Source organism: Saccostrea echinata, unplaced genomic scaffold (assembly GCF_033153115.1).
Source record: "Saccostrea echinata isolate AGI-Se365-2 ecotype Australia unplaced genomic scaffold, CSIRO_AGI_Sech_v1 ptg000056l, whole genome shotgun sequence".
Lineage (NCBI taxonomy): Eukaryota > Metazoa > Mollusca > Bivalvia > Ostreida > Ostreidae > Saccostrea > Saccostrea echinata.
Genome location: NW_026889805.1, coordinates 18,252,282 through 18,265,818, shown reverse-complemented (window position 1 = coordinate 18,265,818; position 13,537 = coordinate 18,252,282). Strand labels below are relative to the sequence as shown.

The 13,537-nt window shown below is 31.8% G+C and overlaps 1 protein-coding gene across 1 annotated transcript; it reads right to left on the bottom strand.

The window, feature by feature from the left end:
• Nucleotides 1–937: 937 nt before the first annotated feature.
• Nucleotides 938–12,372, bottom strand: LOC133172942 (uncharacterized). The gene is made up of 14 exons (XM_061307795.1): nucleotides 12,310–12,372; nucleotides 11,839–11,917; nucleotides 10,554–10,768; nucleotides 9,574–9,775; nucleotides 8,873–9,022; nucleotides 8,385–8,527; nucleotides 7,997–8,222; nucleotides 7,655–7,792; nucleotides 6,921–7,070; nucleotides 4,625–4,734; nucleotides 3,290–3,488; nucleotides 3,010–3,120; nucleotides 2,759–2,929; nucleotides 938–2,445 (listed from the first exon to the last, which is right to left on the bottom strand). The coding sequence occupies exons 1-14, from the start codon at nucleotides 12,370–12,372 to the stop codon at nucleotides 2,159–2,161; spliced, it is 2,244 nt and encodes a 747-aa protein (XP_061163779.1). The 3' UTR covers nucleotides 938–2,158.
• Nucleotides 12,373–13,537: the final 1,165 nt, after the last annotated feature.

The window sequence follows — 13,537 nt, the reverse complement described above, 5'->3', positions numbered from 1 at the left end:
AAGCTGCTTTGATTATGTTATGAAAGTTCATGACATTTTGTTGATTATAATTTAGCCATTTAGGAAGATTAATAAAATTATTAAAACAACATCTTGACCATTTTTATTCCAAACCTTATATAGTGTATAATTATACATGTGTAACAGGAAAGTAGAAAATTTATGGCTAGACAGGGAATCAAACCCGGGACCCCTGCATCACTAGTCAGGTACTCTACCAGCTGAGTTATCCAGGCCAATATCCACAGCCCAAACCATTACATTCCTCCCTCCTAAAATTGTCGACACCCTCAAAGACACAACCCATTGGGCAAGTTCTTATTGCCCCTGGCAGGATTTTCACCTGCAAGTCCAAATTATGTAACAGAAAGGAGAAAATGTATGACTGAACCAGGAATCGAACCCAGGACCCCTGCATCACTAGTCAGGTGCTCTACCAACTGAGCTACCCAGGTTGATATCCTTGGCTCAAACGGCAACTGAATCCGCCTGACCACCACATTCCTCTCTCCTTGAAGGCTTCACCCCTGAAGACACCAACCCAGGCTCTTCCCTGGCAGGTCTTTCACCTGTCACAGCACCAAATATAACAGGAGAGGAGAAAAACGTGAAGGACAGAGCAGGACTCAAATCCCTGAATCTCCAGTCAGGTGCTCTACCAACTGAGCTATCTGGCCACTTACAATCGAATCCATCTGACCACCACAAAAGGTTTAAAGGTCATGGTCATTTTTAAAGTCTCTCTGCCAATTTTGTGGACATGATTTGTAGAGTACTCTGGTATCTATTGAGCATAGGCCTCCTGATTGAAAATGGGAAAAATTGTAAGAGGATTAGCATTGGCAGACAAAGGGATAAAGTCTTCAACAAGTATGCATAAATTTAGCACTAAAATGAGGAAAATACATTTTACTCTATTTTAAATTAAATTTATTTCCAAATTTATTACAAAATTTTTACAAATTCATTTATCACAGACTGTTAGTAAAATCAAAACTTAAAGTCAATGAAAATAAAACTGGTTAGATAAGAAATGCCTAGTACTGTGACAATCAGTTATTAACCGTAGTATGTGTCCCTTTGCCTTTATATATGTATTTTTCTTTCTTTCTGAACTTATTTCATACAGTGAATAATATCACATTTTTACACAATACAATTTCAAATTCTCTCTCAACTTTTGTAAATAAATGTATATAATGAAGGTTGAAGAGTAGCAAAATGTAAGTTATCAAAAGCTCAGGTATATGTACATAGCTTTCCTTGAGGAATGTTATCTACAGTATAAGTACGGCAGTATACCAAATGACTCCAATATTTGTATCATACTTGATTACGCAGCTAAAAATACAGATTACTTGCAGCAGCTTGAGCAAAATTGCAAGTTGATATTTCTAGAATCGCCATCCATATACATGTACAATGCAACGAACAGCATTCAGAGCAAGTCTGGTAGTGTTGCACTCTTAGATGCATCATCCATGTAAGTTTGATTCATAAAGTGCTGAAAGTTACTTTAAAATGGACCTCCTCCAAAAATTTAACCTCCTCACTCATCAAGAAAAATATTTGTCGGAGTCACCATCCAAAGCATGACTGTTAGTAAGAATCCCCAGGGCTAGAAATAATTATTTTTGTTTACTGGTCACTCGGGCTATCGCCTTAAATTTTTACTGGTCAGCTTAGTACTTTCACTGTCCCACTGGCCCAGTAGATTTTAAAAAGTCTGGCTCAAAACCATAATAATAATAGTAATATTTTTTTATATTGTGATACTTAGTACAACTTAACAAAACAAGAAACAGTAGAAGTTGGGACACACAACTCTGTCCAATTAACTCGCCCTACTGTGAATGAATTTTATTATGCATAAAAAAAATGCTGACCCAAAGGGCACGTGCCCTCTGCAATGTACTAGCCCAGATTGAAAATTCAATGGCCCCAGACCAGCGGGCCATCAATTATTTCGAGCCCTGATCCCTAGATGTATCACCCTTGCAAGCTTGGTCCTGCTAGGGTTTATTGTTACTTGAAAGTAGGTCTTTCAGGGATAGGAGAGCTTCCCATAACTTTACCAAAGTGAGTTAAAAAGCAATGAAAAAAAATCATTGAGTATTGAATACTGATGATTCATTGATGATAAAAGTAGCCATGATTTCTATGGGACATAAAAATTAATTTGAAATCTTGCTTTAAAATCACCAGGTTTAGAAGAGTTTGCCCCATCATTGTACGGATACCACAATATGTAATTTGTATTCCATATATTATTAAACAAATTAAAGGCTACCCCAGAAATGTCACTCTGTGAAATAGGCTTTAATGGAACAGGAAAAGGTGATGGTGGTCTTTCTTTTGTTGCTATGGAAACCAGTGGTACATCCGGAGTAAGGAGTTGGAGACCTTGTCCAATGTTATTGATGTAATAAGCGCCACTGTCAACAGCTGTAAATATGGTAAAATTAACCTCAGTTCTAGGTATGCATTGGTAATCAAGCAGAATAATCTTCACTGACAAACACATAACTTTCATTAATCAATTTTTATTAGGATTCAAACTTGAAAGATAATTTTCATTTGAATAGCCACCAAGCAAAAGGCATTTCAGGGATATTTTTCTAAAATAATATGTACATGTTCATGGATATATAATGATCTTTGATGATAATCAAATTCATTATCATGATGCCAAAATGAAAGGACAGACAAAATGAAAATGAAATATAAACATGTATTAAAATTACAATATTCAACTCACCATGAACATACTGACTTCCATTTAGAATAACATTACCAGGGTCCACCAGGTGGCCTACTTTAGATAATCTCCAATTAAAGCCCTTCTTCTTAGCTGGACTGAAGAAGTACATTATTGATTCTGCAAGTCTAGTTGGTGTTTTGTTTGTCCATTGCAATGTTACATCAAACCCTTATTGATAAAATATAGGATTAAATATAAATTATGAAACGTAGCTCCTAACAATTTTATCTAGAGAACAAAGAGTTTACCTTCAGCTCTTGACTTGTAGTTTATCCACACAGACTCTGGGGCACCATACCATGTGTGACTTTTTGACTCTGCCATCACCAGCTTAAGTAGAATGTCACAACTATCTAAAGCTGAGTATAACAAAATGAGATTGAATATTATTCACCAACTCCTAGGAACTTAAGAAATACATGTACATTGAATCTACATGTAGTTAAATTGAGAAAAGGATGGATTTTTGTAAGCAAATCATCAATATGAGTGGAAGCTATATCAAAAGTATGGGATAAGTTGAATTACCAGGTTTTTTGGCTCGGTACATTTGACTGAGAACTGTTGACCAAGGCCTAGATTCAGGATGGGCATTTTTAGTGGAGTTTTTCTTGTCGTACCCTGCTCCGCCATAATAGTTATACTGCTTGGCCATGTCCATAAAATTTGTCTCATTATAGGTGACATACAGAAACTGTCCTAGAGGGGCACCTGTTGCCCATTCTACCTGAGCAGGTTTCAAACAACAAATAATACTAGTAATTTATAATGCATAGAGTAAGGTAAAGAGAAAAATAATATGCTATATTTTGGAGAAAAAAAGCATAATTTTAATGTTACTGAAATATTACTGTTCATAAAGCAGATTGTTAAGGAGGGATTCTTCTCATAAGAACATTTATTTCTTATATTTAAAAATCAATGAAATTTTACAGAATCAAGAAGACAATATTACTAAGTGATGGTATCAGTTAGATTAAATTTGACCGTTTTATATTAGAGGCAAGGTCAGGTCAAGGTCAGTACCTTTTCCCTGGACATTAAGAATAAAAAAATTACTGTTGCCAATCATGCGATGCCTACTTCTATTTCAATAAATCAAATGTTTTTCTTTTTGCATAAAGAGATATTACCATATAGGGTCTATAAGATGATATTACCAAATTGACATAAATAATTTATCTAAAATGGATATTGGCTAATCCAAATTTTCTCTATTTTTCTTCAAATTTTAAGATATTTTAGTTATTTTTATATGCTTCCTATATTTAAATTTTTCTTATTTTCACATATGGTAAAGTTATCACAAGATACAAAATGATATAAAAACAAAAAAGTTTTGACCATTTACTAAGAGAGAAAAAACACTTTTTACGGATTTTTGGCTCAAATCTGAACTTAGATTGGAAGCTTTTAAAAGCTAACATAATTAGTTTGTTTGGAAAATCATATTTATTTCATATATTTTAAAACGTTAGTCCCTTATTATTAATTTAACTTACATTTAAAAATTTTCTCCAAGTCTTTGATTATGTAAAAATTATAACTAAATTCATTGTTCTATAATTATTTTGAGAGGCAGAAAAGAAGATATTTTCATACGCCGCCATTCCGCCAAAAATATAGTCCCTGCTAGATTTCAAACTCAGTTTACCATATCTATTTAAAGTTGTACAATTGTGATGAGGAAAGAAAATATGATCTTTTAAATCTCTTACATCTAAATATATAAAACATATAAGCAAATATACTTTGAATATTTCATCTAGTCAGAAACCAGACAAGAATCCCTCCTTAAGGAAAATGAATTTTTCTTTACTCTCTGTATTACAAAATATTTCCCTATTAAAAATTCAATCTTACAAAATTATAAGGGTCATATAGTGACAGAATTGATCCATCCTTTCCAAATTGGATTTTCATTCCATCTTCACATTTAAAAGTCTCCGACATGTCACTGACAATCTCATATGCTGTGAATACATAAATATGTAATATCTCATATGCTGTGAATACATAAATATGTAATATCTCATATGCTGTAAATACATTAAAATATGTAATATCAAAGAATGTTGTAAAGAATCAAATTTAAAACAACAGATACTAAAATGAAATGGTCCATCTCATCTATGCAAAAATATTTCAGTTTTCCATGTGTTTTAAGGTTAATCAAAATATATTAAGCTTGTTGTCAATTTTTAAGTAACAGTATTATTATTCTACTTTTATATAGCACCTTATCTAATTCTACAATTATCCTAAAGCACTTAAGGCATGTCACTCGTCAGCTTTTTAGAAAATTTCAGTCAGAACCTTTAACTTCAAAACTATTTATTACAATTCAATTTTTATAACATATTTAAATTAAACAATGCAAACTATTCAACATTCAATTAAAAAACTACTCACAAATTCATAAAGAAACAAGATTTATGTCAGGGACTATTTCTTGAGGTGGAAGGATATTTAGAAAAAAATTCTTCAAATCTTCACATAGGTTGGATCCTGCCACCAAAAGTAATGAGAATTTTTTATCAAGTATATTTTTATACACACAGCTTAATTAAAAATTAAAACAAAAAATGGGGGTCAATGCACTTCTTTTGGCGCTACAGAGCATTTAGTTTGACCTTTTTGCACTGTAAATACGTCTTACACATAAATCAATTTTTAAAGTTTTTCCTCCAATATTTTTATTCAAATAAATTATGGGAACAAACACAGTCTTATTTCATCTTGAATAGACACATTAAAATTTGTGACAACGAAAACATTTTCAAATTACTCCGCATGTTCAATTATTTGACCTTTTTGCACTAAAAAAAAATTCATTTTTCTGGCATTAAAAATTTAACAAGCAAAAATATCATTTGAAGGTAATGACATTTTACTGAATTTAAGAAGAATGGTTAAAAATATTTTATATATTCAGAAAAGAACATAAAAAGTGGGGGTCTGTGATGTTAATTTTTAGATATTTCTAAAATAATGCTAATTTTAAGCTTAAAATAAGGATATTTTTTTTCCTGATTTTCACAATATATTTGCTATATTTATCAAATACGATGATAGAATTCATTCCATTTTATTTAATATATAATTTAGGACCAGTATAAAACAGTTCACTGCACAAAATAACTCTGTGTGCAGACTGCATGTAAAAATAGGAATCCAAACTTCACATACTTTAAATACTTCGAAAGAGAAAAAAATGATCATTTTCTTCTAAAAAAAAACCTTCCGCCACAAAATATAGTTCATCACTTAATGCTTTTGGTATGAAATTTAATCACGGAGTTTTAACTGAATATAGTTTAATTCACATTGTAGAATCCAAAATTATTGTAAGAATTAAAAGTTTATGCAGAATTTTTGAAATATAGGTTAAGATATAAATCTGCTCAAAAGCTCAGGAGCGAACCTCGTTAAATAAGTCATGATAAAATTTACATCGTTTTTTGCTTGAAAATCGCACATTTTGACCAATATCTCAAAATTTACATCACTGACCCCAACCTTTTCTTTCATTATTTTAAACAACACGATACTTCCAACAAATCTGCACTCAAGTCATAAAAAGTTTGATACAAGAAAATATTTTATTGCATACTTAGATTTTTTTGTGCCTCAAATATGATACTTTTTTAGTGCAAAAAGGTCACACAATTTATGCACATTAATTTGCATGATTTGTTCAATGATAAATATTATTCAAACTATTTTACGTAAAATAAGATCATATTTATTGCCATAATTACATCTGATAAAATATGATAAAGATTAAAGTGATTAACCAAATAGTTACAATTTAAGTGCAAAAAGGTCATCTTAATTGTACCGTAGCTCAGTATGATGCACACTGACCCCCCATTTTCTTTCCGATTTTGAGTCATGCTATATGAGTACTTATCTAAAATTTACTTCTCAAAAAATCCTTGACATAATAAATTTCATGAGTGACATACCTTAATTACATGTAAAAACAAGTATAATATAAAACGAAGAACAGTAAATAAATCATAGAACATAAAAATAACACCAGACTAAAGTTCATATAAGAATTAGAATTAAAAGATTTTTTTTTAAATAAGTAAATTTGTTGGGATAAAAATATTAACTAAAGCTCAACAAGTGGTAAAACAAAAGATAGACTAACCATTGAGATCTGGCTCCTGTGGCACCAACTGAGATAAGGCTTGTTCAATCATATCATACAATAGCTGTGCATTCTTTAGCTGATCCATGGTCATTCCAAGAAATGCTCTCTGTTCCTGCCAAGCTTTTTCACAGTTTCTAAAATTCTCACCTTCAAATAGAATTAATTTAATCCTGTGGTAAAATTTTGTTTCCTACTACTTGGAAAAATTATCAAACACTCCGGGCAAATTGAAATATGCATATCCTAACTGTTAATACACTGTTATTCAGTGCCTTGAGATGAAAAAAAGCCAACACTGGCATAACATCATTGATAATCTATTACATACTTGTTACAATCATGTTGGGTCTAATTTTGATTTTACAATCATGCTAAGTGTCTACATGGCCTTGCCACATCAAACTGTGGGTTGTAATTTTGATTTTACTAACACATCTACTGCCTACCTGATCTTGTCATATTAAACTTTGGGTTGTAATTTTGAATTTACTAACACATTGAGTGCCTACCTGATCTTGTCACATTAAACTTTGAGTGCCTATCTGGTCTTGCTACATTAAACTGTGGGTTGTAATTTTGATTTTACTAACACAACCAGGGTCTACCTGATCTTGCTACATAAGACTGTGGGTTGTAATTTTGATTTTACTAACACATCCAGGGCCTACCTGATGTTGCTACATTAAACTGTGGGTTGTAATTTTGATTTTACTAACACATTGAGTGCCTACCTGATCTTGCTACATTAAACTGTGGGTTGCTCCAGTTTACATTGTCCCCTACCCCTGGAAGACCCCATGTGTGTTCTGGTAACTTAATGAGCAGCCTAACGGCACTCACTATGCTTGGATCAGACACATTGCAGGCACCTATTTTTGTAATGAAAAACTCTTAAACATCTAATTTGCAACTTGCAGTAATAATAATTCTATATAAAAAGATTTTTATAAACGTTTACATAAAATACTGTACATAAATCATATATATAATATTTATTCATTGGCACTCGAACAAATACACTAATATAACTGTTACATATACTTAGGAAAACGTACACCTTTAGAATTTGCTACCTGAGATTACACAGTCTGACATTGCTTCACTTATGGCTCTATAGGTGGCCATTTTGAAAGGATCCGATGATATTCCCTGTATCCAAGTGTCGCCCACTTCCTGTCTAATAATGGGCAGACTATGTCTGATCTTGTTCACCTCAGCAAAATAATCCTCAAATGTGGATCCTTTTATTTTAGCATTTGGAAATTCTTTTCTGAGGATTTCATAATTGCCTAAAATTTCCTGCAAATATTATACAAAATCCGTTTAACCAACACTATGAAAAGGAAAATGAATATCTCCAAGGATTAAAGTAAAGATTAAACATTACTTAATATGAATAATTCTCATATACATTTTTTCAAAGTAATAGAGTGCACAAATTCAGGTATTATACACATTTACCAGGACATCAATTGGTGGACCTCCATTATCTTGTATAAATGCAAAACAGAGAGCATGTTCAAATCCTGGCTTCACCACACAGTCTTTAGTCGACAACCCTCCTGGGCGGGCCGGGTTTGGTCCTGGTCCCAGTGGGTAACCTCCTGAAAATACATTATACAAACATTACATGAATGAAATGTACAGGCAGATTTTTTTCTAAGTTCACTAAATGTTTCCTAAATCCATTCAAAACATTTCAAAATAAACTTCACAGCTTATCCTTCCCAAATTTTATTTTTGTCAGTCTATACATATGTGGTGGTCAGGCTGGTTTGATTGCTGGTGGCCAAATAGCTCAGTTGGTAGAGCACCTGACTAATGATTCAAGGGGCCCGCGTTCGAATCCTGGCCTGGTCTGTCACATTTCTCTCTTCAACTTTTACACATGCAATGAACTTACAACATACAATCCACTACTACATTATGAATGATAAAAATTAAATTACCTGGATGCCATGTTGCCATAACCTCATCACCCTCAAAGCTCCACCTGAAAAGTGGAGGAACTGCTGGGGGACTGGTGCCTGGATTGACCCCAACAGAAACAGCAGAAACCCCCCTCTGCACCAGGCTAGGAATCACTGCCTGTGTCAGTCCTTATTATAATAAAACATGACAAAATGGAATCATTTAAGAAATAAGGTATCATTTTTAAATATCTATCAGGTTGGTCACGAGATCAAATTCCATAAAGCCCGAAAATGATACCTTATTACTTATATTTACATTTGTGACTTATTTATATTATATATTTGCCTGATTATAATCTTTAATGTGTGAAATGTTTTATTTTCCAAACTCAACCGTATGTGTTCGATCCATTGATTGCGTGTTGACCCTTTATGATGTCACTGAGAAATTACGTCGAACATTTATGACGTGAGGAACCCGTGTTTATACGGATATAGATATGCATTGCTTTTAATAGTGTTATATAAAAGAAAACATTTGCAACAACAAAGTAAAAATAAGTGATATGGCTTAATTTCATAAATTATATGGATTTGTGTTTATTTATGTCAACAAATTTTAAAGGATGACAATTTCTAATTTTAACTGAGCATAACATTTTTGATATGAAATTCAATTGACACACTGATAACATATATTGAGTATACATGTAGGTGCAATGTACATATAATCTTACCTGGTACATCTCTCTGACTCAGTGTCGGAAACAATCTTGTAATTCCAAATCTTTTGTCTAGTTCAAAACTCATGTTCAGGCTCATCTGGAAGAGCAGGTTGTTCATGTTCTCTGGCTGCATGTTCATTGGACCAGCATGCCATGTTATGTCTCCTCTCTTAATAGCTGCCTCAAAGTATTCCTTCTCAGTTTCATTAGGACACTGGTTAACATAGACATGATAATTAATTAGATAAGATTAATTGGGTGTAAAAGATTACTTACAACTCATGGTTTTAATGCAAAGTATTTGTATCATTTGTTTTCAATCTTGAACAGGAAGAACAAATCTTTTATAATATATAGCAAACCAAACTTATCTGCACATGTATGTCAAAGAATATGAGTAGCAAATCAATTAAAATAAGCTTCTTTACTTAAGCATTGAATTCTTACTTTGGGATGTCGTCGGTCCTATAACAGCACCTGGCCGTATTAACAAATTAAATACCACGCGTTAGTGCGTTATGATAATATGTCGGCATGGACAGGTGCTGTTATAATATAGGACCGACGACATCCAAAAATAAGAATTCAATGTGTAGCTACATTCTCCAATTCTCTCTTCATAACTGTTTATTTTGTTAATCTTCATAATGAATTTAGCATCTTTCAACAATGATGTGCTTAATAGACAAAAGACCCGTTGTGAAGTGGAAAGTTAAACAATGCAATTGAATATTGCAAGTGGAAAAAATGACAGTTTTTGCATAATTTAATAGGGTATTTGTTTTAATTAAATTGAAGAAAACAATTTACATTTTGGTTTGGTTTGGCTAGAGAACTGAAAATGCATATAGTTCCTACTGTGTATTCTACCATGCAGTGACAAGGTTCCACGTGGTTCTAGGGTATTGAATGTTGTAGTTCCAATGGATTTCATAAAGAAAATAACACTGAATGTAAATATTTATGCATAAATATAGGTAAATAAACTTTACCATAAGAGGGATGTCTGTAAGTTTGAAACTTCCTGGACAATCCAAAAACAAGCTGACCAGCCAAGGATGAGTTGTATACACAAAATTTTCAACATATTCTGCGGCTCGTAATTGTATGGACAAATTGACAGCTCTCGGAAAGTATTCATGAAAGTATTTATTGAGAATGTTATTTATAAATCCTACTTCTGGGGAGATCCCATCATAACCCACATCTGAAACAAATTAAACAGAAACATGATGGTCAATACATAAAGTTCTAAATTTATGTAAGTAAAATCAGAAATTGGTAAAAAAAAAAAAAATTACTTGGACCAATTATCTTTAAAAAAAAAAAAACAATATTCATGTAAAAAAAAAATTGGGATGAAAAACACATAATACGTTTTGGAATATATACAAAAGCCAACCAGATAAACAGCAGGTAAGCTGTGTTCAATAAATACACATGATAACTTCAATGAACATTGATAAACACATAATTATGTACTGTGATATTCATTACAATAAGCAAGTTTTACAAAAGTGGGGAGTCTCTCACTCTCTTGAGTACTTAACTTCATAAAATTTCAGCAAAACTTGCATTGCTAGAATGGGGTGCCTTAAAAATTGTAATGAATATTGCATTTTCTTTTCTGAAGAAATGCCTGCGAGATTATGAAATAATTGAAGTTCTATAAGAAAGATCAAAACCTCCACTGAAATGAATAATTTTACCAATTTCAATGCACATCGTTGTAAGTGATATAATTTCTTTCACTGAAAATACATTTTGTGAATTGTTGTTATTATGATCTCAATTCTTTAATCTGGATCCTCTAATTTTGAAAATTATGTCCACACAAATTTAGTATTTGTCAAATATAATAAATCATACTCTTCACTGTGTATAAAATACATCCTTGAAACGTCAGGGATCCTGAGTTCACTTGTTAATGCCGTTTGACAACTTGACAAATTTAATTCATTTGTTTAATTTTTTTTACAAGATCGTTTCTCTCATTGATAAGCAGCAATCCAATCGGAGCTTTCAGTTGATATAAAACATAAGCAGAAAGTAAGCAGTTGACACCTCAATGCACATGTTACAGGTTGCTAATTAATCACCAAAATTTTAATGTGATTGGTTGAGAGATTGATCCGTCAAGATTTGTTATTTCCCTGAAAGAATATCAAATGTCAGCTGGTTTGGTCAACAAATTGACTCAGGACCCTTGACATTGTGAGGATGGTATAAAATAATGCTTAAAAATTTTCTCATACAAAAAAATCTAACCATGCTTACCTAAATGATTCATAAATATAACATGGACAAACTTGACATTGGTTGCATCTTTACTGGAATGGAGTCCATGAATTAGGAGCTGAAACACAAAATGACCCAATTTAAAATCTAGGTCGCATGCTTCACAAGACATCTATCATGTCTATATCAGTATATTAAATGTACAACATGCCCTAAACATTTCTGTAGTATTTTAAAATAATCACTAGGAAAAGTTGATGAATTTTAAATCTATGATAATGAATAAACGGAAAGTATTTCTTAAGAAGAAAACATTTAAACGCATATTTTATTTCGAAGACCACAATTTGAGAAGCAAATACATGTACATTTCACATTACCCAAAACTCTTATGCAACAAAATAAATAAAAATAACCATCCCATTTAACTTCAATATTGAATTAGATAAAGCACGGCCAAATTTCAAATTTTATATAAGACAAATAATATAATCATAATCAAATCATTACAGCTACAGAAAGGACAAAAGTGCATATGAAAAATAATTTTCGTTGGCAGCGACCATCGTCCATTTTGATATCATGTGTTTTAAAAGCACATGACATTTGTCACATGACCAAAAATATTTAGGCGCCTAAATTACAAATTTATTGACACTTTATATAATAAAGGATACATGTAGATAATCTCAGCGAGATTCGTCGAGACTAATAAACATCTCTTCTGAAAAACCTCAACAGCAGTAGTTGGGCATTCAGCCACTACTATTGAAATGTTTCATACTTCCTTTGTAGTTTTTAGTCGTTTTTGTACTGTATTTAACCTTTAAATAGATATTTTCCAGGCAAATTGGAGTCCGCCTATCTAGAGTGAGACTGGTCCAGTAACAAATAAATATTAAAATAAAGTTTTAAATCTTTAATAAAGTAAGATAAATGTGATAGTTGTACTTAGTTTTATTTTATTTTAATCAATGTATATTTTATTTCAGGAATTTCACTTCATTCATTCATCCATACATTTACACAAGCGCTGCCTGCGCATGCATTACTGATATGTTTAAAATCATAAACATCCCTATTTAAATAATGGTTTAACCCAAAGACTATTGGTTAAGGAGATATATGGATTAGTCTATTTATAAATAAGGGTTTTGTCTGTTTTCATACATTCTATTGGTCAGTTGGCATTGTTTGGTCAGAGATGTCCATTCAGGCGGGAAACCTTTGTTTTATTATTCCATTCAGAGATATTGTCTGAGAAGGGTGTAGTCAGAGTTCTGTGTCTGATTATTTAAATTTGATATTTTGGAGTATATTAAACGCCCATAAACCGAAGTAATCCTTTTATAAACTGCATCTAATGATCATAAACTAAAATTAAAGATAATGAATAAAAATAAAGTATTTTAGATTCAAACTTGCTAAATGAGTATGAATGTGCTAGAGTGAAGGTTCTAAAGTTATTAAAGTTAAGATTGATATTGTAAAGTATGAGCAAGATATGTTTTAATCTAATTCATGTAGATCATTTAAAAATCAGATCTAGGTTTGAATTATTATGATTTTATAATTTATTAATCTATTAGGTCATCATGTAAACTCTTAAAGTCATCCGAGTGAGAGAATACAGTGTAATCACTCAGTTCCATACACTGGTATGTTAAACTCATATTTATAAAGTATTGTAAATATTTCAGTATAGAGAAACATAATTTATATCAATTAATTCAATAAG